Below are 25907 nucleotides of genomic sequence, written 5' to 3'. Positions count from 1 at the left end.
AATGAGGTTTAATGACTATTTCACATTATTTATAGAAGGAAATGTTCCTGGATTACCAGTGGAGCATGTCAAACAGCAGCTAATATGTATAAATATTAAATGGAATATGATATGAACAGAACTAATGGGACTTAAAGGTGATAGGTCTTCTGTATGCTTTGCATTCTGAATGACCAAGAGACATTACTGATAAAATAGAAGAGGTAGAAAGCACAAAGTTAACGATACCTATCTTTGCCAAATCTTGATGTGCTGCATCAATTGGATGATGAAGCTTGTGTAAGATGTGTAGTGTACTTGGGAAAATGCCACAAATTCAATCTGCAATTTTCTTTTCCAGATTTGGTTTGATTTATTATTGTTGCATGTCCCTTGGTACAATGAAACGTTTTGTTTTGTGTGCAGTATCGGCAGATCATAACATACAAAGTGCATTCAGGTAATAGGACAGAGCAAAGAATATAAGGTCATGGCTGTTGAGAAGGCGCACAAAAAGTGAGGTCAACATTAAATGTAAGATTTGAGTGGTCCATTCAGAAATCTAATATCAGTAGGGAAGAAGCTGTTCTTGAATCTGTTGGTACATATGTTTAAGCTTTTGTATCTTCTATCTGATGGAGAAGCCTGGAAGTAACTATAACTGGGATGAGAAGGTCTTTGATGATGTTGGCTGACTTTCCGAGGCAGCGGGAAGTACAGATGGAGTCAATGGATGAATGGTCAGCTTGCATGATGGACTGGGCTGTGTTCACAACTCTCTGTAGTTTCTTACAGAGTTGGGCAGAGCAGCTGCTGTACCAAGCTGTGATGTATCCAGTTGCTATGGTGCATCTATAAAAATTGGTAAAAGTCACTGTGAACATGCTGAATTTCATAAGCCTCTAAGGAAGTAGAAAGGCTGTTGTGCATTCTTGAATGTAGCATCAATATGGGTGAACACAGATTGTGGGTGATCATCACTTCTAGGAACTTGATGCTGTCAACCACCCCCACCTCAGCACCATTGATGTAGACAGGGCTGTGCCCTCCCCCTTGCTTCCTCAAGTCAAATGACCACCTCTTTTGCTGACATTGAGGGAGAGTTTGGTATCTTTACACCATGCTACCATGCACTCTCTCTTTCCTATATTCTCTTAGACTGCCCTCAGTTGAATGGGTGGGGAAACGTGTTTACTGGTATCAACAATAACTTTTCATGTTGCATCAATGATGTTGGTTCCAGACCCATTCCAGCTACTGTAGTGCCACTGCACTGCAGAAGAAGTGATGCTGGACTCAAAATGTTAACTCTGTTTTCTCTCCACAGGTACCTGCCAAGCTTCTCAAATGATTTCTGTTTTTGTTTCAGATCTTCAATATTCACAATTCCTTCTTTTATTTGAGCTAGTGGAAGGCCTCTATACCCTCCCCCTTTAAAGGAGTTAAAAGTACTTTGTTCAACTGCTGTTAACGTGCACTGTCCCCTATCATGCAATCAAGTATTATATGTTATGAGAAGGAATATGTGAAGGTATGTGCCACCCAGGAAAATCTTAACAGACAGAAGGCTAGGGGTCTCATTGGATAACGATATCAGAGTGATGGCTCAAGCACAATGAGCCTGACATCCTTCAGCATCACTATAACATTCAATTACTCTGCATACCTTTAGAAACAAAATTGCATTTTCAAGAAGCCATACAAGGACAAGTGCAATTTTGGGATATCCAAGGACAATGGCTGAAATAAGGCAACGGTAATGAGCCCATAAATGATAATAGTTCCTCTGCACATCTTTGTCAAAGATACTGGAGACTTAAAAGTTATTCATCATAAATTCACTGAACTGATTGACAAGGTGAGCAGAAATTGCTATGACAAGAAAAGTGCTGAGCTGCTTTCAATGCGGCAGAAATGGTTAAGAACAATAAAAAAAACAAAAAAACCTTTGAGTGTAAACAGTGAAGGATTTCCCATCCTTCTTCCTCCCCTATACTTCTCCACATGTTATAAAGCAGGCAAAAAAACTCAACATTAGTAACACAGGCAGAAGTGGGTGTTTGGAAGGAATTTGTTGTACAAAGACTTATTGGAATATGGAACACTTTATCATAAGTGCCTCTTGAAGCTAAGTGAATCATAGTGTTTAACTAGAACTTGGATAAACACTTCAAGAATGAGAATCTTAAAGGATTGAGGAGCAGAGCAGTAAAATGGAATTATACTGGATAGCCGTGATACATCTGCCCTGAGATTTCTGTGATTTCTGTGAATGTGTTCACATGCCCTTGATTTCCCAGAACAGCAGAGTAGAAATGACAGTCTTTTATTGCTCAAATAAGTGAAAATGCCTGCAATGTGAGCAGCACCATCTGGGCACACTGACAAGATTTAATAAGTACGCTTCTACATTTTCAAATTTTTTACACAAAAACAAAGATACATAGTGGAAAAAAAGCGATAATTTTCTTGTCATTTCCCTAGTGCATCATCACTGTTCCCCACAGGCTGTGGATTGAGGAATTGAAGAATATCAAATCTTCAAGACTGCAACTCCCTGATAATAGAAGGCAATCGAAGAAATGTTTCATCATTCGCAGTCATACTCAGCAGAATTTTTATCCCCACTTCTGCAGAATGACTTTGCAGCAGCCACCACAAGTCGTGAGACGATAGTGCACAAGCTAGTGAAACATGTTTCATTCACTTCAGATGGAAGCAATTCCTCTAGGTCATTAGACAACATGGCTGCCTTCTTACTTAGATCACAGTGTTGGTACAGTACAGAAGGGGACCGTTCAGCCCATTGTGTCTGCACCAGCATGTTGAATGAACAATTAACTTCGTGCCATTTTCCCATCTTTTCCCCATCAGCTGGATCACTCTCCCTTTTCAGGTAACCATCTAATTCCCTCTTGAATGTTTCAATGGAACCTGCTTTCACCACTACATCAGGCAGTACACTACAGATTTTAACTACTGACTTCATGAGAAAGTTTTCTCATTGTCACTTTTGCTTCTTTTGCCAATTACTTGACATCTGAGCCCTCTTGTTTTCAGTTCTTTCATGAGTGACAACAGTTTATCCCTCTCTCCTCTGTCCAGTCACCTCACAATTTTGAATGCCCCTATCAAATCTCCACTCAGGCTTTTTTTCTTTCTTGCTAAGGGAAACAGTTGTAACTCCCCAAATCTACTTTTGTAACTGAAGTTCCTCATTTCTGGAACAATTCTCATGAATCTTTTCTGCACCCAAGTTGATGCCATGGTCAAGAAAACACAACAACCTTTGAATTTCCTCAGGAAGGTAAGGAAATTTAGCATGTCCGTAAAGACCTTTGCAAATTTTTATAGATGCACCATAGAAAACATTCCTTGTGGCTGCATCACGGCTTGGAATGCCAACTGCTCTGCCCAGGACCATAAGAAACTACAGAGAGTTGTGAACGCAGCCCAGTCCATCAAGAATGCCAACCTTCCATCCATTGACTCCATCTATACTTACTGCTGACTCGGAAAGGAAGCCGACATAATCAGAGACCCCACCCATCCCAGCTATAATCTCTTCCAAGCTCTTCCATCAAGCAGAAAAGAAACAAAAGCTTAAACTTGTATGTACTAACAGATTCAAGAACAGCTTCTTCTCCGCTGTTATTAGACTTCAGAATGGACTTCTTAAATTTTAAATTTAATGCTGACTTCATTCTTTGTGCATCTTCTCTGCAGCCGTAACATTGTATTCCTCGCTTTGTTCTATTACCCTAATGCACTTTGTATGGTATGATCTGCCCCATCATGCAATACAACACTTTTCACTGTACGTATGACAATAATAAATTAAATCAAATCAAATGCCTTCACAACTTTTCAAACATGCAGTGTCTAGAATGGGACACAATACTTCAATTAAGGCCAAAACAGCATCATATGCAAGTTCAACATAACCTCCCTGTATGCCTCTATTATAGGATACTGTATGCTTTCTTAACAACGTTTCCAATCTGTCGTCCCAACCTCAATGACTTACATGAATATAAACTCAGATCTCTGCTCTTGCACCCACTTTAGAATCATGCTCTTTATTTTGACTCTTGTTATGGACCAGACCAGACCCCCCTCAACACATTTCAAGAAGGTAGCTCAGACCCTAACTTTTCTAGTTGTTTTAAGTAGAAGTGAGGTGGATATTCCAGGAGTGATGCAGTTGGTCAAACCACTCAGTTTTAAACAAAACAGCATTTATTTACAGACTACCGAATGAAACACAAACAAAAGAGGAACAGAATGTAGAGCAACTTAACCTATCTGAAAACCCAAAACCCTACTGATCCTAACGCAACTTAGTCTTGCTGTTCCAATTTCCTGCAAAATCTCCATCATCACACACCTTGGCTAAAAGGTAAACTCAAACACTGGTCCTTACGAGAGAGATGTCAGAGAGACAACCAGCATGGAACCTCTTATCACTCCAGTTACTGTTTCTCTAGGTTCCCAGCTAAAACTAAACCAAATTAGAAAAGTCCTTGAACTGGGAGAAATGGCAAATCCCCTTTCATTGTACAAGTGTGTTATAAATTCTAAAAACCTTTTCCCTGATTGTTGCCATAGGCAGCATCCACTAGCCATATTCAAAGTGGTCTAATCCCGGACAAATCAGAATATCTGCCTTTTACAATGCCTTCTGAGAGAAACCATGGACAACATGACCTTGTTAAAGGAGCAACATTGTCCCACTCTCTATCTTCTTCCGACCAAAATGAATTATTTCACAGTTTTCCACCTGTCATCAACCTCACAACGTTGTTTGGAAGTTTTGCACGGTCCTCCCCACAGTTTACAATACTTTTATGCTCCGTTCTATCCACAAACTTTGAAATTGCACGCCAAGGTCTAGATTATTAAGATATCTGAAAAATAAGGATTCCAACTCAAACCATTAAACTCCCTTCCTCAACTTGAAAAAGCATCTATTAACCAGAATTACTTCCTCTACTCAGACTTTTTTTTAATCCATGTTGCTACTGACCTTTTATTTAACATGCTATGGTTTTAGCCTGCAAGTCCATTGTATTGGTTCAAAATTTTTAAAATAGTCTGACAGTTAACTCTCAATTAGCATAAATGGATGCATTCTCTAGACCAACACATCTGCCAGAGTCTATTTGCCAAACCATTAGCGCTCTCCTCCCAGGCAGTATTAGTGTCAGTTTCCCCCTTGAATTGGTACCATTGTGAATTGTCCTCATGAGTACAAGACAAAAAAACTTTCATCAGCAGTGTCCTATTCTCTTTTGTGAAACGATATTAAATACATTTCAGCCTGAGTCTGGTCTGCCATTCAATGAAATCATGGATAATCCATAATCCTTAATTCTGTTTCCCTGCCTTATCCACATACGTCTCGATTTCCTTACCAATTAAAAAATCCATCTATCTCATTCTTTGAATATAATTGGTGACCCAGCTCATGCAGCACAGCTTCACTTCTCTCTCAAAGAGAAATTCTTCATGTTACTCCTTACTCAGATTATGAAATCTGGTACTAGACTCTCCTATAAGGAGAAACAATCTCTCAGCAGTTACCCTGTCAAACCATTGGGAATCTTACATACTTCAACAAGGTCAACTCTCATTCTTCTAAACTCCAATGATAACTGAAATAACGCCATGAAGGCCGGTATCCCACCACCAAGACACCCTTTATTTACACATGCAGAATCTTTGACCCTGATCCAGCTCTCAAAGTGAACAGAACCTCTGACACTCCTGCTTATATCTGTCACCCAGAGCTCACTGATTAGACTAGACTAACAGCTCCAATCAAGGAACTCATATTCTATGAGGTGCACTTGGCTGACCTTGTTCCAATCACTACAATTACAGATCCAAACACTCAACTTCTCCTCAAAGCTCACTCCATGCCTGGGATCAAGCTTGTGAACCTTCCCTGAATTGTTTCCAATGCCAATGTATCTTCCCTTGCATAAGAGGATCAAATCCATCTATGGTATTCCAAATGTAGTCTGATTAGTTTCTTGTACAGTTTCAGAAAGACCTCCCTATTTTTGTTTTTGATTCCCTTTGACATAAAGCCCAACGTTCCATTTGCCTTTCCTTTTATGCACTGAACTTAGATGCCAGGTCTTTTTGATTCATCCATAAGTATCCCAAATCCCACTGAGCTACAGTTTTCTGCAGTCTTTCTTCATTTAAATAATATTTAGTTCCTCTATTCCTTCTGCCAATGCATTACTTCACATTTCTCACATTATATTCCAGGTGCCAAGTTTCTGCCCACTTACTTAACTTGTTTATAACTCTCTGCAGACGCCTTGTCAAACTCACTACTTGCTTTCCTATCTATCCTTAGCTATAGTACATTCACTTTACTTATCCAGATCATCTATATATAGTGTAGATAATGATGCCCCAGCACTGATCCATGTGTCCACTAGTTACAGGTTGCCACCCTAAAATTATTCCCCCTTATCCCACCTTTGTCCGTTAGTTAGCCAATCTTTTATCCATGTTAATATACTACCTCCAACATCACAGACTCATATGAAGCAGCCTAACATGTGGAACCTTATTAAAGGCCTTCTGAAAATCCACATCCACTGCCTCCCCTTCATCTATTCTCCTTGTTATTTCCTCAAAAGCATTCTTAACAATTTGCTAGGTATAATTTGTAATTTGTGAAACCATGCTGACTCTGTTTGATCATATGATATATTTCTATTACATCCTTTATAACAGACTCATTTTCTCAATAACAGATATTAAGCTAATTAGACTGTCATTACCTGTTTTCTCTCTCCTTCCCTTTTCAATTAAAGTGGTATATTGGCAGTTTTCCAGTTCTCTGGGTCTTTTCCAAAATCTAAGGATTCTTGGAAAATTACTAACAGTGCATTCACCATCTCTGTAGCTAATTTCTTAAGTATCCAAGGATGCATCTCATCAGGTCTAAGGAACGTATCAGCCTTAAGGCCAATTAATTTCCGTAGCAGTTTTTCACTACTGAACTTAACTGTATTTATTTCCTGTTCCACTTTGCTCCTTGAATATTTAGTAATTTTAGGAACGTTATTAGTGTATTCTACTGTGAAGACTGATGCAAAGTGTTCATTCAACTCCTTTTTCTCCTTCTCCATCATTATTTTTCCAGCTTCCTTCTCCAAAGGGCCTGTGTTCACTTTGGCTTCTCTCTTCCATTCTATATAACTCACAGAAGTTGCCAATATTACTTATAAGTTTAACCTCAAAGTTTATCCTCTCCCTTTTTATCACTTTGTGAAATATCAGTAGCAAAATAGAACTGTAGAAACATTACAGCACAGATAACTTTCATCATGTCTTCATGGGCCAAAGAAAGTAAGAAATACTAGCTATGCATTCTAATCATACCTTCCAGTACCTGGCCCATAGATTCACAGGCTACAGTGCTTCAGGTGCAGGTATATTTTAAAGAAGGTCAAGCTTTGACCTTCTTTAAAATATACCTGCACCTGAAGCACTGTAACCTGTGAATCTATGGGCCAGGTACTAGAAGGTATGATTAGAATGCATAGCTAGTATTTCTTACTTTCTTTGGCCTTACCCCAACACCATACCGGGAAGCAAATTCCAGACACAAAAAAAAACTTTGCCTCTAGTCCTTTTACTCATGATCTTAAATCTGTGACCTCTGGTAATTGACCACTCCAAGGACAGATCTTTATTGTCCATCAGGCCACTCAATTTTGTACACATCAATCAAGACACTGCTCAACCTCCTCTGTTCTAACAAAACCAACCCAAACTTATTTAATCATTCCTTATTTTCAAGACCTAGTAATATTCTGGTAAGTCTTATCTGCACTCTTGAGAACAACTACGCCCTGCATATAGTGTAAGGGATAGTGAGGATTGCAGATGCTGGGGAGTCAGAGTTGATAAGATGTGGTGCTTGAAAAAACACAGCAGGTCAGGCAGCATCTGAGAAGCAGGAGTGTCTACGTTTTTGGAGGACTCTCATTAAGACCCTAATCAGAGTCTGATGAAAGGTCCTGTCCAAACATCGACTCTCCTGCTTCTCAGATGCTGCCTGACCTGCTATGCTTTTTCCAGCACCTCACATTATTGACCCCCTTTCATATAATGTTGTGACTGGAATTTGACACACAATTCTAGCAGTGACCAAACCAGTGTTCTGTGTAGTTCCAAAATTATATCCCTGCTTTTGTACAATATGCACCATGAGGAACTCAATGCCAGCTGGTAGTAGGCGCAAGCCTCTGACCTAAGCAGGTCCTATCTGCCCCAAAGCTTGTCACTATGGTCTAAGAATCTTTCCGAAAATGACAACATACCATCCTGGATTCATTGTGGCATTGCAGAAACATCAATGCCACTAAATTATCGAAAAGCAGAACATTAGTGCAACAGAGAACAACTGCAGAAATCTGAGGTACAGAGGAATTTAGGTGCATGATCCAAATAAGGGTAATTGGCAGATACTGCACATAATCAAGAAGGCTAATAGGATGCTATCCTTAATTATGTGAGTTGAAACTAAAAGTAGGAATGTAATGCTTCAGGAATGATGTGGAGATGCCAATGTTGGGCTGGAGTGGACAAAGTCAGAAGTCACATGACTCCAGGTTATTATCCAATAGGTCTATTTAAAATTACATGCTTTCGGAGACTGCTCCTGACAAAGCTTGTGATTTTAAATAAAGCTGTTGGGCAATAACCTGTTGTCGTGTGACTTGTGACTTTATGCTTCAGTCACACAGGGCATTGGTAAGATCACATCTCAAACACTGTATGCTGCTTTGGTCTCCTTATTTAAGGAAAGGATGTAAATGCAGTCCATAGGCAGCCCAGATTGATACCTGGAGTGAGCGGATTGTCTTTTAAGGAACAGTTGGGCAGGCTGGGCTTGTTTCCACCGGAGTTTGGAAGAGTGAGGGGTGACTTGACTGAATTGTGTAAGAGGTTAAAAACAATGAGGCGCACGGTGGCACAGTGGTTAGCACTGCTGCCTCACAGCGCCAAAGACCCGGGTTCAATTCCCACCTCAGGTGACTGACTGTGTGGAGTTTGCGTGTTCTCCCCGTGTCTGCGTGGGTTTCCTCCTGGTGCATCGGTTTCCTCCCACAGTCCAAAGATGTGTGGGTCAGGTGAATTGGCCATGCTAAATTGCCCGTAGTGTTAGGTAAGGGATCAATGTAGGGGTATGGGTGGGTTGCGCTTTGGTGGGTCGGTAAGTGATCTAAATGACTGCAGATGCTGGAAACCAGATTCTGGATTAGTGGTGCTGAAAAAGCACAGCAGTTCAGGCAGCATCCGAGGAGCAAAAGCCCTTCATCGGGAACACAGGCAGAGTGCCCTGAAGGGTGGAGAGATAAATGAGAGGGGGGTGGGGAGAAAGTAGCATAGAGTACAATAGGTGAGTGGGGGATGTTCAGATCTGAACTGACTGGTGTTCAGTTCAGATTCATTTGGCCCACTTTGCTCTTGACCCCATTAAAGATAGAGGCAAATGAACAGAACTGCAGAGTGTGAACCATTTACAAGATGCCTGTAGCTACTCACCAAACATGTCCATAGATCTATCCAAATTCATAACCTCTATCAGCTGGAAGGACAAGGACAGCGACTACATGGAACACCACTACGGGCAGGTTCCCCTCCAAGCTATACCATCCTGACTTGGAAATATATTACTGTTTCTTCACTATTGCTGGGTCAAAATCCTGGAGCTCCTATCCAATAGCACCGTGACTGTTGCTACACTTCAAGGACTGCAGGGGTTCAAGAAGGCAACTCAACACCAACTTCTCCAGGGAGGTCAGGGATGGTCAATTAATGCTGGCCTAGCCAATGATGCCCACATCCTAGTGATAAATCAACAAACAAAATAATGAAAGCGGAACAGGCCAAGCTGTCTTTCTATTGATCACATGCAGAGTTAAATCTCCTCTCCGAAATCTTTATCTCAGAAAGTCTATAATAGGGGAACAAACAGGTGAAGGAGCACTTCACTTGATGATGGGGCAGTGCTCTGAAAGCTTGTGATTTCAAATAAAGCTATTGGACTATAACCTAGTGTCATGTAGCTTCTGACCTTGTCCACCCCAGTCCAACAACGCACCTCCAACATCAAGGTTTCTGACAGTGCTCGGAGTTCCTGGACCATTTACATTTCAATTGTATTTGAAGGCCAGAATCAGAATCAGAATTGCTTTGTGCCAATATCCCCGAGAACGACACCACAGAAGAATAAAAAGAAGTATCAACATGGTTTCCCCTTCGAAACAGTAAACCATGACTCCAGTGATCACAGTGTTCCTAACACTGCTCGGCAATGTTCCAAATAACTGTAGCAATAGTCGGCAATCCTAAGATAAAAGAATAGAATTAGGCCATTTGGCTCATTGAGTCTGCTTTGCCATTTATCATGGCTAACGTGTTTCTCAACCCCATTCTCCTGCCTTCAACACATAACACTTGATCTCCTTACCAATCAAGAACCTAAATCTCATTCTCAGCCTTGATTTTAACTTGGGGGTGAGCCTGGAAATGCAATAATTGACTGTTTAGCACTAAGGCAATTCGGCTGTTCCAACAAATGATGGTGAAGTCCCATAATGTTAGTGGAACATAGGGCTGCTCTGTCTTTAGAGAGATGACTGATGGTGGTTTAACCTGAGGGTCACCACACTTCAGGCAAGGGTGTGAGGTTGAGAAGGAGATTTCTTCATGATAATCATAGCAAGTTCAGGAATTGAAGCCTTGCTATTGGTATCATAATGCACTGCAAACTAACTGTCCAGCCAACTCACCTAACCAATTCCCAATGGAGTACATAACAGCATAATGAACTCAGGCTATAATATCTGTACCAAACTAATAAAATATGGAGTGTATAAGATATTACCCCAGTGCAAGGTTTCAACAAAACCAGGCCCAGATGACTCACCTAGGTATGAAAGATTCACGTTGTAATTTTATTCCATCATTATTTAACATCACGTTTTAATCGGACAGATTTCAGAATATAATGTAGATGTTAGTTTTTGTGTCAAGTGCACAGATTATTTCTTACAAGCAATAGCTGCAGCCAATTGGTCCCCAGGGTCTTTCCCTCAATCTTACTTTGTGTTAGAGATTTCAGCTGAAGATGGTGCCAGAGATTGCAATTCTCCAATTTGTCATTGATGATTTTTTTTAAAAAGCTGGTAATGAGCTAAGGGAGAACCTTTTCAAGTCTGACAGGATTGAAAAAGATCAGTAAGATCTCAAGTTGCTTACTGCTAATCTTGCATAGCTGCAATCTTTATTGGAAATGAAGCCTGTTTCAAAAAAAACCAGCACTTACCTCAAGCGTGTTTTATTTTCATGATCGTGGGTACATAGTTTAAAAACTTGTTCCCAAACCTGCAGTGGCCTTTCCCAAATCTGCAGTGACCCTTGCGTGTTCTTAACCTTAGCACATATGTTAGAAACATGTCATCGTCATCATGATCACTGGCAGCTCTCTTCCACTCTCAGGGTGAGTCCGTTGGTGGCTGTACAGACTGATATAGCTTTCACAGGCTCTGTTACACTTAGGGCAGAAGGTGGTCATGGGAAGGAGGTGGGTGGGGCATTCGTGTGACAATGCACTTCTTTCCCTGTTTGCGCCCGGCTTCCGATTTCTCCCAATAACAATTCTCGAGGTGCTCGACACCTTCCTGGATGGTCCAGTAATTCCCAGGTATCTGTTGGAATGCTGCATTTTGCCAGTGAGGCCTTGAGGGTATCACTGAGGCACTTCCTCTGTCCACTTGGGGCTCGCCTGCCATTTTGGAGCTGGGAGTAGAGCATCCGCTTGGGGAGTCTCGTGTTGGTCATGTGGACAATGTGCCGAGCTCATCGTAGCCGGTCAAGGTCGGAGGGCGATCAGTGCTACGATGCTGGGGATGTAGGCCTGGTCAAGGATGTTGGTATTGGTTGTCATTCTTCCCAGTGGATTCGCAGGATCATGCGCCGACAGCATGGATGGTACTGCTCCAATGACTTGAGGTGTCTACTGTAGACAGACCATATCTCAGAGCCATACAGGAGGGCAGGACCTACCACAGCCTCTGTAAACTATAACCTTCGGATCAGATCTGACGTTGTTGCATGCATGGTTGGTGAGAACTGCTAAATATCCTTGGTCCTGATCAAACTCTCCAGAAACAATTAGTATATTTGAAGTTGAAGTCTTCACAAGCAAGTTGGCTGTAGAGCTCCTCAAACTGATTCTTCTCATTCAGTTGGGTCTGAGTTTATCTGAAATCTCTTTTGCGACAGTTTGGGTTTCATGGCTGAAGAAAATATATCCATTGAAACATACACAAGCAAAGCATAAACTGATGTCAAAGACATATGCTTGGTTTGCTTGGCATGGGGTAAGTCCCTGATACAAAGGTGGCACGTGGGTGACAATGAGTGAGACCCCAGTACTCCCAGCAATGGCCAATGCAATGGTTAACACCAGGCCTGTGTCTAGTTAAGATCATTCTTCATATTGCTGGTACAGTCAATGGGCTGCTAGCTCAGTACCCTCAGCCGCATCATTGAAAGAGATGACCTCTATCAGGGTAATAATGGGGGCACCTTCATTTTGAGGCATCCTTATGGAGAAGACCATAATGGCCCAAGGGAAACCCACCAGCCTCAGTGGGGAGTGGCAGTGGGGGGGAGCCATGAAAACTCGTTCGGAATTCATTTTGTTGAGGTGATTGGTAGAATTGGATCCTTTCCCAGACACCTTCATATGGTCGGATGGCTAGTAATTCTGGAAGGCCTAACCACTTAGTTCCCATGCCATTGGTGGAGTTGATATTAGCTTCACCTTTCTCTGTGTCCTCCTTTGCTTTGTTGAAGGCTGTTCTCCTCAGCATATTTAATATTTTCTTTGAAGTGAGAAATCCTCACACATACTTTGGTTCATGGACCGTGCTTTTGAGCTAATATTTTCTTATTGAGCTGGCAATCTCTGCTCATGCATGAATAGCATCTCCATTCTGTTATAATTTCAAGTAAGAGTTTGAAGTATTTAAGAATTACTCAAGAGGAAATTTTAAGTGGTATAAGCTTATTTGCTTCATAGGATCTCCCATAACTCTTCTCTGTAATCTGGTGAAGTCAATGTTTCATCAATACTGCAGCTCTACTTCCTGTGAGCTCATTCACAGGAGATGTTGATGTAATAGCAATGCAACTAAACTGTAGTGCACGCTTAGGAACATGGGTTCAAGTCCCTCAACGGCTCAGTCTGAAATACAAAACCAGTCTCAGCAATAGTAACTGTGATAACCACCATAGACAGTTGCAAAGAGCTCTGGGCAAGGAAATGTGCTGCTCTTGCCTGGAATGGCCCACATGTGACACCAGATATACATCAATATGGTTGAAATGCCAACAATGCCCAACAATCCCTTGGAAGAATTTTTCAAAGTTTAAATGTCAGTGCAATCATGTTCAGCCTAAATACTGAGTCATTTATGATATTTTGAGCAGCAAGGAGCTTGGGAGATCCATTTAATTTTGAACTTCTCTCTCATTTCATGGTTCTCCCAAGTCAATATCAGTGCAGCACTCAGAGGGTGCTGCACTGTCAGGATCTTTCCAATAAAATGTTAACAGCATTAGAGCAGAAGTGCACCATTCGGCCCATTGAATGTGCTGCACTATTCAACAAGATCATGTCTGATAATCCTCAACTCCACTTCCTCATCCTTTTTGTTTAGTTTTACTTAACCTATTTTTCTAAGCAAGCTGTTCACAGATGTTATTACACACCTCTGGAGCAGGTAGGACTTGAAATGGTCGGCATGGCCTGGTTGAACCAAAGGGTCTGTTTCCCTGCTGTTTGACTCTATGACTCTCTGTCCAGGTCTAGGGACACTACCTCTGCACCATAAGAGGGACCCCTCCCTGTCCTATTTCCATAGCCCTCGATACCCTTACTGATTGAACATTTGTCCACCTCAACCTTGAATATACTACAAACTGAGGCCCTATTGCTGTGTCACGTGCATGGAAAAGATGCACTGATGGGAGTATTTGAAGAAGACAAGCCGGTTTCTCCTGGTCAGGGTTTGTCCCTCTATCCCTGGCACCTATGTTAAATTGCTTGGTTATTACTCTTTGGTTAAACTCTCATTATTGCTTGTGAGAGTTTGTTGAGCTGCCATGTTTTCCACGTTGCAAGAGGAACTACACTGTCCTTCATTGGCTGTCAAGTGCTTTCTAATGTCCTATTGTCATGAAATGTTTGGGATAAATGAATGTCTCCACATGTTTTTTTTTATTTGAAAGGTGAGGGAATATGTGAAGACTGAGAAAATAGTTTAAATTTTCAGCAGAATGTTTGCTCTACAATCAATCCCTTGAAAATAGTAACAGCATCTGACAGATTTTTGGTCACAGGTGCTTTGATAATGCCTTTGAGCATTTCTGATCTTTCATGGCACATTTTAACAATTGCTAGTTCCATACGCAATGTACTGCTGAGCCATCTTTACGTATCCAAAAATAGTTAGAAGTTGGACAACGACCAGAAACTCGAAGGGCTCGATTTTCAGCCCGATCCCAAGGGTCGGTATTGGAGGTGAGGAGGAGCTAAAGTTAGCTTAGCTCCATCCTGCCTCCGGGTAATTTTTTAGCACAGCAGATGGAGGAGTTGGAGAGGCTACACGGCACATGGGCAGGTAGCTTTTCTGACTCATAAAGAGCTGACCTAAGCCTTCGAGAGGCTGGAGGAGCAGGGCCCAGCTAAGTGACTGGAGGCAGCAGCACCCCCACCCCTATGGTGGTAGTCTGGCATCAAAAGTCATGTTGCTGTTCCAAATTTAAAGAAGCTGGAGAGAGGGTGTTTCAGTTTTGAAGTGACTGCCGCTCCCCCACTCCCTTAGTCATCTGCCAGAGCAACCCTTCACATTTGGGGCCTCTGATGGTCCCTCTAGCATCGAACATGTGTCCTCCATCCTCGATTGGAAATCCTTGTCTCCATGTCAGCTCAGACTCCCCTCACAGTGTGAATCACATTCAATGATCTATTCCACTACCTCCTATGATGGGAAGGGAGTCCACACGCTCCAGGTCTAATAGAGTTCCTAATGAATTAGGAACTCGCTTCACATCTCTCTTCATTGCTACCTCTGTTGGCACAAGCTGGGAGAGACTAGTGACTTCCTTTTCACCTGCTTTACCCTGGTGTGCAAGGCCAATTTATCCTTGATCTGAATTGATTTGTCTTCTGCTGAATTCATTGCTGAGCTACAGATCCTTCAACTACAGGATTTTTGAACTTTGAGTTTTGGAGGTCTCTACAGGCAACACTCATGGCCGCCAGGGTGCTTTGCAAGTTGGACCCTAATCTTCAGCCCAATTTCCCTGGGGTTGATGTTTGAACAGAGGGGACAAGGGGTGTGTCAGAGCTACCCTTCTTCAAAGTCATTGAAAGCCAATTGAAGGAGTCGAAAAGTCTGGTGCTGGAAAAGCACAGCTGGTCAGGCAGCATCCGAGGAGCAGGAGAGTCCGGCATAAGCCCTTCATCAGGAATGTGGGGGAGGGAGGAGTGGGGGGGGGCTGGGAATGGGGCTCAGAGATAAATAGGAGGGGGATGGGGCTGGGGGGGCAGATAGCTTGGAAGGTGGGGGTAGACGCAGGTGGCGGGAGTTGAAGGTGATAGGTCAGAGCTGAGAGTGGAGTGGATAGGTGGGAAGGAAGCTGGACAGGTAGAACAGTTCAAGATGGCATTGCTGAGTAAGAAAGTTGGACCTGGGATGAGGTGGGGAAAGGGGAGATGAGGAAACTTTCTGATGAAGGGCTTACACCCGAAACGTAGACTCTCCTGCTCCTCGGATGCTGCCTGACCTGCTGTGCTTTTCTAGCGCCACACTTATTGACTGATCTCCAGCATCTGCTGTCCTCACTTTCGCCTGGCCAACTGAAACAGCCAGATCAGGTTTTCCAATTTCCGCCAACTTTCCTCAGGCTGGGGCCAGTTTTGGAGACAGCAGATGGAATGTCCTCACGACTTACTTGAGCAGCTGTAAGTCACACTGTAGCCCCATCAACATGACCCAGCCACAAGTACCATTTTTAGTATAAAGTTTGAAAAGGATGGAGAGGTGCCCTCTGCCTCTCCTACTGGCTAGAGAATCCCACTGCTTTCAAAATGATTTTGCATATGGCTTTGAGAACCTGCCCTTTACCTTTTAGTTTAGAGTGGTGCTGGAAAAGCACAGCAGTTCAGACAGCATCCAAGGAACAGGAAAATCGACATTTCGGGCAAAAGCCCTAGGTCTCCCCACTGACCTTAATCAGCTGCTCTTGGAAAATCACATTAAGAGACTGTTTCCCACAAGGTGCAGGCTTCCAGCCCTAATTTGAACTCGATGGTGGATATAGAGGCTCGTAGAGAAAATCCAGCCCATAGTTATGGTGAACTGGTTGATAACTGGGCAGCACAGTGGCTCACAGTGCCAGGGACTCAGGTTCAATTCCAGCCTTGAGTGACTGTGTGGAGTTTGCACGTTCTCCCCATCTCTGCATAGGTTTCCTCCCACAGTCCAAAATATGCAGGTTAGGTGGATTGGCCATGCACAATTGCCCAAGGCTGGGTGGGTTAACTGTGGTAAATGTGGGGTTATGACTGTAAGGTAAGTTGCTCTTTGGAGGTGCAGACTCAATGGGCTGGATGGTCTCTATCAGCACTGCAGGGATTCTATGATTCTCTCTCAAGCCCTTACTCATAGAGAGTGAAGTCCAGGTGCCATCTCCCAATCAGAGAATGTGACCTCTCAATGTAACTCACACAAACATGCAAACAAGATGTAGGAATGGCCATTTAGCCCCTCAAGACTATGTTACCATTCAATAAAATCAAGGCTGACCTGCTTATAACATCAAATCCCCATTCTTACCTTCCTCTGATAACCTTTCAGCTTTGTGTTTCACAGGAATCTTTTTGCTTCTGAAATACACAAGGACTCTGCTCCCTCCACCTTTTCAGGAAGTCAGTTTGAAAGACTCAGGATGTTCTAAATAAAAAGGTCATCTTATCTGTGTGGACAACTCTACTTTTTCAGCAGTGACTCTCAGTTCTAGATTCTATCATGAGGCAAAACATCCTCCCTACATCTCCCTTGTCAAACTCCCTCACAAAAAAATGTCCATATTACAGAGGAGGAAGTGCTGAATGTCTTGAAACACATAAAGGTAGATAAATCCCCAGGACCTGATCAGATTTACTCTAGAACTCTGTGGGAAGCCAAGGAAGTGAGTGCTAGGCGCCTTGCTGAGATATTTGTATCATTGATAGTCACAGGCGAGGTGCCAGAAGACTCGAGGTTGGCTAACGTGATACCACTATTTAAGAAATGTGGTAGGGACAGACCAGGAACTATAGACTGGTGAGCCTGACATCGGTGATGGGCAGGTTGATGGAGGGGATCCTGAGGGATAGGTTCTACATGTATTTGGAAAGGCAAGGACTGATTAGGGATAGTCAACATGGCTTTGTGTGTGGGACATCATGTCTCACAAGCTTGATTGAGTTTTTTGAAGAGGTAACAAAGAGGATTGATGAGGGCAGAGCAGTTGATGTGATCTATATGGACTTCAGCAAGGTGTTCGACAAGGTTCCCCATGGGAGACTGGTTAGCAAGGTTAGATCTCATGGAATACAGGGGGAACTAGCCATTTGGATACAGAACTGGCTCAAAGGTAGAAGACAGAGGGTGGTGGTGGAGAGTTGTTTATCAAACTAGAGGGCTATGACCAGTGGAGTTCCACAAGGATCGGTGCTGGGTCCACTAATTTTCGTCATTTATATAAATGATTTGGATGTGAACATTGGAAGTACTCTTAGTAAGTTTTCAGATGACACCAAAATTGGAGGTGTAGTGGACATTGAAGAAGGTTACCCCAAAGTACAACGGGATCTTGATCAGATTGGCCAATGAGCTGAGGAGTGGCAGATGGAGTTTAATTTAGATAAATTCGAGATGCTGCATTTTGGGAAAGCAAATCTTAGCAAGGATTATACACTTAATGGTAAGGTCCTAGGGCATGTTGCTGAACAAAGGGACTTTGGAGTGCAGGTTCATAGCTCTTTGAGAGTAGAGACGCAGGTAGATAGGATAGTGAAGACGGTGTTTGGTATGCTTTCCTTTATTGGTCAGAGCACTGAATGTAGAAGTTGGGAGGTCATGTTGCGGCTGTATATGACGTTGGTTAGGCCACTTTTGAAAATTGCATGCAATTCTGGTCTCCTTTCTATCAGAAGGAGTTTCTCTCGTATACAAACTGGGGGATTTGCAAATATGACCCTGAAATAGTACTGCACCCCTATTGAGAGGAAAGTGTAACTATAGCCTGCAAGTGTATAGTGCCAATATTATAAATCCATCCATTATACATTGTGACATATGAATCTAAAGCCAAAAACGTGGCAAACACGTAACATGACAAAATGTATTCTTGGCAAGAATTGCACTCAGATGTAACATTTTAATATAAATGACTAAATAATATGTGTACAACACATATAACATAAGATATAGAGGAGTGGACGGTCTATTTTATGTTAATTAAATGAGGAAATCAATAACCTTGCATGTGTTAGAACTTTTGTCACTCTTGTGTTAACAGTGGTTGAGTGTGTAGCACCCTCATCTTTGAGTCAGAGCTTGTGGGTTCAAGTCCCACTTTAGAGACTCGAGTCTATAATCACAGCTGCCACTTCAGTTCAATACTGAAGGACTGCTGCAGTAACAACATTGCTATCTTTCAAGTGAGACTTTTAGTGAGGACCCATCTGCCCTCTCAGCTTTACTCTGGAGATCCATACCATGCTGGACTGTTCTATGTTCTATTAAAGAGCAGGGGCATTCTTCCTGGTCAGTATTTGTCATTCATTCCGAACATTATTCAGACCATGTTTTTTGGCTCTGTATCTCATTACTGTTAGTGTGACCTTCTGTGCCATATGTCTCATGTTACAACAGTACTTAAGACTTCAAAAGTAATTCATTGGCTGGCAAACACTTCAGGACATCCTGTGGTTGTGAAAGGCAAAATGCTCATGCGCGCCTTTAATTCTCATGGTAAGAATTGCATTGAGCCCAGCCAAAACAGTATAACAAAGGAAGTAACATAAAGACAAATTTTCTTAGTTTTGTGCTCAGTGTTTGACTGGATAGGCTTTGAGCACACCTCAGATAGTGCTGTCATATCCAGCAGTTTTGTGACATGTAGAGCAGAATTGTTGTCCTCAAGAGATTACCCTTGTGTCTAAACCGAGGTTTGTCACTCATTTGAAGATGCATGGGCACAAATTCACTGAGTACAAGATAAGAAAAATCCAACATGAGATGTCAATGCCCAAAGAGACAAGTAGCGTGCTTGCTAGAAATCTGAAATAGCAAAAACTAAAAGCTGGGAAAACTCAGCATGACAGGCATCATCCATGGACAGGGATATGGTTAATATTCCAATGAGAGGTCATGGAGCTAAAGCATTAACTCTTTTTCCCACCACAGATACTGCCTAACCTGCACAGTAGTTCCAGCAATTTCTTTTTTTGATTTTATTATGAGTTACCCAAGGTTATCTCTCATGTTGGCGTTTTGAATGTTTTGAACTGCCTGGGGCCAAGGAGAGGCTGAAAGTATCCATGAAGCAATCCAGCAGAGGGTGATGCCCTCACTGCTTTGGAACTGTGTAGAAAATTCATCATGAGTGAGAATTTCTTTGGAAATCTGGAAGTGAGCACTGTTGTAAAATTATTTAGGGTTTTCTTTGTTCAATTGATTTTTATTGTTAATATTCATCTGCATTGCTATTAAGTTTGTGCCTAAAATAGAACATCTCATCTGATCATGGTACAGGAAATGATTATAAAACTGCGTCTATAACTAATACATATCCTGAACTGAACCACAGTTTGCTTCCTTGAGAACAACTTGATGAAAGTTTGAAGATACATTTGACTGTGAGAAAGTTTTACCAGTGTCTCCAAAATAACTTTGTTTTTTGTTTGGTTGCAATGGAATGTTTCTTGGTTGGGTGGTCGCTAAAGCAGCTCAAAGTAGACGGTTGTTGGCTGCAGTGATGTTGCTTTGTGGTTGACTGAACACTGAAAGGAAGTGGTGCTTCAGTTGTGAGTTTTACCAGCTTGTACATTCTGATGCATTTGCAAAAGAACTTACCACACTGTTGTGCTTTTTTTTTCCCCTCCTTTGACCCAGAGGATTCGCTTCTACGGTATCTGAGTGATGATAAGATTCTGATCATTCAAGAGGAGCCTGTGACACAGAGGGAGAGCAAGAGAGATACAGGCAGGAGTTCAAGGAGAAAGAAGAATCCAGGAAGCCCCAGCTACCCAATTAGTCCCTCTGTATTGACAGCCCCTGTGAGACTCGACCCCACCTCTCAGGACATCTTGAATTTTCCACTACCTGAAAGCAACACAGTACCCCTCTACCACGTAAGTTATTATATATTATAGTTTGGTCTTCCATTCATTCCTATTATCCAGCTGATCTATTTCCCTGGCCCAAGTCAAGCATATGTGTTGTATCTTATTAGCTAAGTATAGCAAAGTGTGCACAGGCTATGCGTTTGGAAGTATGTTCTAAAGCATCTCTGCACAGTCTAAGTAAAATAATGTCCCTTTAAAAGTGCAAGGGTAGATTTGAAGGTTAGTGAGGACACTTACGCTTACAGAACACTATTTGGCACCTTCAATCAGAAGTTATTTGAATCTGTAGCAGTTTTACATTTTCAGTCCCACTGAAATGCCCTCAAGGAATAAAAAAAATCCCAGCCTAGCTTCGATATTATGTTGCTGATAAGATTGCCAAATACAATATAAGTTAGTACTTTTTATAGCTGAGCTGTCACCAAACCCTCACTAGCGTCAAACAACAGCAACTGGTATCATCTGCATCCAGTACATCTAACTGGAATTTTAGTGGTGATTCATTGTCTGCCTTGTAGTTTAATTGCATATTTAAAGCCAGTGTTATTTAAATTGTGAGGAGATTTGGTTGATGCATTGCATTTGTAATATGCAAAACTCGACTGGGACCTTGTGTTTTATCTAATTTGCCGAAGGGCACAGTGTTCAGCTCTTAGTATGGGGAAAGATCAACAGTATTCAAATTGTTACTGTAAGTGAATCTTCAAGAACTCAAGCATGAAAGGCTAGGAACTATTTTTGTGATGGCCAAGTGTTCACACATCTTTCTTTTCCCTCCATTGTTTTCACTGAAGTATTAATCAATGTAAAAGAATCAACATCCCCATTATTATTGTATTAATGTTAATATTACTAATTTTAACCTCTGGTTTATATTCTGACAAAGTTCTGAAATAAAATCCATTCACTATTCCCCCCCACCCCACCACACACCCACATGCACACATCCACATATAGGTTTGTGGGGTGAATTTGTACTTGCAGAATTAGACTTTACTTTGCTCAAAAACTGCATGAATCCATGTAAGATTCTGTAAATCTGTTTTTTACATTAGAATCAGCCCGACCATTGTGGCACAGACAGCCTCACACAGGGAAGCTCACACCTTCAATACATTATCTGGGCCGACAGGACACCACTTGTTAAAATTCACTTGAGAATGTAAAACAAAATTTTAAAATTAGAAAAAATTAAAAATTAAAAGAAGTTTGTGATTTACATATGAAAAAACTGAAACCAACGTGGTCATTCTCACAGATGAGAGACTTAACAAACAATCCAGGTCTTTTTCAATATATAATTTCAGTTACATCGCACTGTAAACTTTTGCTATGCACTCTGTGTCTTAAAAACTTATTCTCCTCAACCACCTGATGAAGGAGCAGCACTCTGAACGCTGGTGCTTCCAAATAAGCCTGTTGGACTATAACCTGATGCTGTGTGATTTTTAACTATATTCAGAGGAAATTAGTTAACATGACTGCCGAGAAAGAAAACTAGCAAAATATTGATCAACTCAGTGTTATTGAGTGAATTAAGGATGTGTAGTGGGATGTTACATGGCTGTAGAATAATTAAGACCATTCTTAAATGCTCGACTCAATGTGTTTCTACCTTTGCCAGCAACCTGAGATTTTGTTGCTGTTAATAACACTGCCGCAAAACCTTATTTTGGCTGAAATGCAATTATTTTTGGTGCCTTCTATTCCAGTTCCTGTTTTGTGTGATTTTCGGCCTTGGTTTGAGCACTGCTGTTCATTCTTGTCCTTTTTGTGGCTGCTTAATCATAGATAAATATTTATCCTCAATCAACAGCTAAATCAGATAATGTGGGGTTATGTTTCTCATTACAGTTTGTGCCATCTTGCAACACATCGAAAATGGTCACTGGGTTTTAATAACAGAATCATAAATGAGACAACACAGGAGGTCCCTGAGCCAATCATCTCTGTGCCAGCTATCTAATTAATCTCAATCCCTTTTCTCACAGCCATGCAATTTCTTTTCCTTTATAAATAATTATTTATTGAAAGGTACTGATTCTTTGTTCTTATACTCCTTTTAAATTTGCTCCTTCTGGTTTATATTGCTTCTACTCATTCTTCCTACCAAAAACCTTTGCTTCCTGTTTCCCTGAGTTAACCTTCACATGCCTTCTATTTCACCAGACTCTGTCCTCCAGGAATACTATTTTCCTCACTGTTTGTTCCATTTCACTCAAAAACATTGAAGCTGTTCCCCATCTACCCAAGTCCAGCTCCATATCAATTTGAGAAGGGATTCTAATAACAACCGCTGTGAACCGTACTTAACATATCACTCCAGTTTGAACACCAGTCATTCACAGGTACATTCTGCTTTCTGCTTCTTGGTCAATTTCATCCCTACTGCCAGTGAACCTTTAAGTTTAGTGGGCTTTAATTGTGCTAACAAATCTGTTCATTTGTATCATATCGAATGTCTTTTGAATATCCTTGTACACTGCATCAACTGTACCCCCTGATCATCTCCAGTATTTCATCAAAGACCTCAATCAACATGGTCACGTAGGATTTCTTTATAATAACTCTCTATTGACTTCCACACCTGACTCCTTCCCTCTGCCAACCTTGTGAAGTGGTTACACTCAAGCAATGGATAACCACTCGATTCCCAGCTCGGCGAATAGAACCACAACAACGAGCACCCGAGCTACAAATCTTCTCCCAAACTTTGAATGGATAACCAATTATCTTTCTCAGTGACACCAGCAGCATACTCTTCTTTCGTGAAACTGATGCAGCGTATTCATGTAAAGATTGTTGTCAAGTTGTCTGCCTCCACAAAAAGACCAAATCTTTGGTTTCCATTTGGATATGTCCTTCCTTTGACAATCCTTTCATTATTTACCCCTTGGAACAGAACGGAGTTCAACTTGAGAATAATTTATGTCAGCCATTCAGAAGCAGAATGAGATCATTTGACTGTCGAAAGAGCTAATTCCATTCAGTTCTGGGACTGTCAGGAAGCCTTGCTGGTGATAAATGTTTGCTGGAGTATTGCAGCCCGCACTCATATTTAGAAAGGCCCTCGAATTTGAATTACTCACTATTCAAGTAATACAATTATAATAGTACACATTAATGTTACCTGTTGTGATCATCTTGACAGCAGAGAGTAATTTTGCACTCCACTGGAGTAAGGAGTGCAGGTAGATTGGATTCTGAGAATAGTCTTGAACTCCAGCAGTCCTCATGTACCATTATCATGGCTATGTGCTGGGAGTAAGGTCTCACACAGCGACACATCTTTGTGTCTGCTGTTGTGCTGGCTTCTTAATAAAAGCGCACAATATTAGGTTTGCTTCCTGCCACACAGCACTGATCAGCACCTCTCACAAGGTAACAAGACACAAAGGAATCCATTTTCTGTGAGGTCCATTTTGGAAAATTATACTTAATTTAAATAAGGTACCTAGAATCTATTTGACTAAATGAGCAGTTGGTTATGAATAGCAATTGTTAAAAAAAAGGTTAGTCCTTGCTATTTGTCAGCAACTTAACGAGTGATTCATGTTCTCGTTGTTGCTGGTCTTCTCTCTTCATGGCTTGTCCAAGCTGAACATTTGTAAAATGGCTATTTTTGTCACAAACCTCTGAGAGAGAAACCAGAAACAGCACTTTGACACAACGTATTCGTGTAAAGATTGCTGTCAAGTCCCTTGCCTCCAGAAAAAGATCAAATTTTTGGTCTCTATTTGGATAAGTCCTTCCTGATGAAGGATTTATGCCCGAAATGTTGACTCTCCTGCTCCTCGGTTGTTGTCTGACCTGCTGTGCTTTTCCAGTGCCGCCTTTTTCGACCCTTTAATTATTTACCCCTTAGAACAGAAATGATTTCAACTTCAGAATAATTTACTTCAGCCATTTGAAAACAGAATGAATTAGTTTAGCTGTTGAAGGAGATATAATGTGGGGCTAATTTCAGTCAACGGGTAATTCAACAATTGTAATGATATATTCTGTGAAAAGCAGCATTATATTATTCCTTAGATTGACAAAGCTACAAAGTTTCAACCCCTCCAATTCTATTTGGCTACAGTCGCAGTTTTGAAATTGAACCAAAGAGCTTGTGTTTATATAGTGCCTTACACAACTACAGAATTTCCAAATTTTGGATTAGTGGTGCTGGAAGAGCACAGCCATTCAGGCAGCATCCGAGGAGCAACAGAATATCCGAAGCCAAGTAAGTACTTTTGAAGTATAGCGACTTTGTCACTTGCATACAGAGAAGCCTCAAGCACAACAATGAGACAAATAGCCCCTTCCAAGTGCAGAATCTAAATGTTGCTGAAAATAGAGAAATTTTGCTGAAGCTTTTCATCTCATCAGGACAAATGCAAGAATACCAAACTTCAAACAGTCACAAAAGTTTCTACTTTGGGAGAAAAGTGTTCTGATTGATTGGCAAGGTTGGCTGAGCCATTGTTGTGGAGAAAGCATTGTATTTCTATTAATTGACTAAGATCTCAGGTCATTCAATAAAGACACAAGGCTTGAGCTTGTTCCTCTTGTTTACTTGCCCACTCATCTCTCTTTTCAGCAATATTGACTGACCAGATGTTCTGATTATTTAGTGATTTTGATAGTCAGACCTCTTTTCTTTCCTTGGGAATTCACATATTAATATATTTACAGAATAACTCTTAAAATTCACCTGCAAGAAATAACCAATTGTGGAGTATCTGTTTACAACTCAAAGCATTAATTTGTAGTGAGAATATTCTAGCCCAATTTGACATGTAACAATAGTGTTGACCTGTAGGAATAAACCTTGTCTTACTTGGACTGGAATTAGCTAGGTTTTCAAAACATTTCTTTCATTGCAATTCAGTCTGACTGCTTCATTTGGAATGTAATTCATGTCTTCAGCAGTGTCCTGGTGTAAGTTGAACATGGTGTATTCAGATTTTTCAACTGTGCCTTGAAATGAGCATCATGAGTGGATACATGAAACTTCCAATCACATTCTGGGTGTTTGCAACACTTACAACCTGATCATTTGATGATGAATCTCAAGGGGAAATGTGTGTGTGCATGTCTGAAAGTAGCAAGGCTCCTGTGTATTCCCTGAATATAAGATGCAAAGCACCAGCTGCTTGTTCCTGCTGTTACAGCAACAGGCAACATGAGAGCAGTGGGTACCCTGGAGCTGTAACCTCTCATATTCACAATGGACCACAGTATAGACACCAGGAAGACAATTGTCCCCTTCCACCAGAGTTAGTTGACTGCCCTAGTTCTAGGACAGTGTTGAGCTGGGAAAGACCAGGAGTTAGCTGAGTGCCAACAAAGGAAACTGCAAGGAAGACACTTCACAATTGCCTGTAGAGATTGTGCTTTCATTTAAGAATGTGCTGGATAGATAACTGAGAGCATA

At 41.4% G+C, this 25907-nt stretch overlaps 1 protein-coding gene across 1 annotated transcript in view; it reads left to right on the top strand.

The window, feature by feature from the left end:
* si:ch211-26b3.4 (connector enhancer of kinase suppressor of ras 2) overlaps window positions 1-25907 on the top strand; it is a 582714-nt gene that overhangs the window by 372449 nt on the left and 184358 nt on the right. The window contains 1 exon segment of the mRNA XM_060832168.1: window positions 20256-20494. Coding sequence (XP_060688151.1) covers window positions 20256-20494 — 239 coding nt within the window.

The sequence above is a fragment of the Hemiscyllium ocellatum genome, chromosome 11 (genome assembly GCF_020745735.1).
Source record: "Hemiscyllium ocellatum isolate sHemOce1 chromosome 11, sHemOce1.pat.X.cur, whole genome shotgun sequence".
Taxonomy (NCBI): Eukaryota; Metazoa; Chordata; class Chondrichthyes; order Orectolobiformes; family Hemiscylliidae; genus Hemiscyllium; species Hemiscyllium ocellatum.
This window is presented reverse-complemented; position numbering and strand designations above follow the sequence as displayed.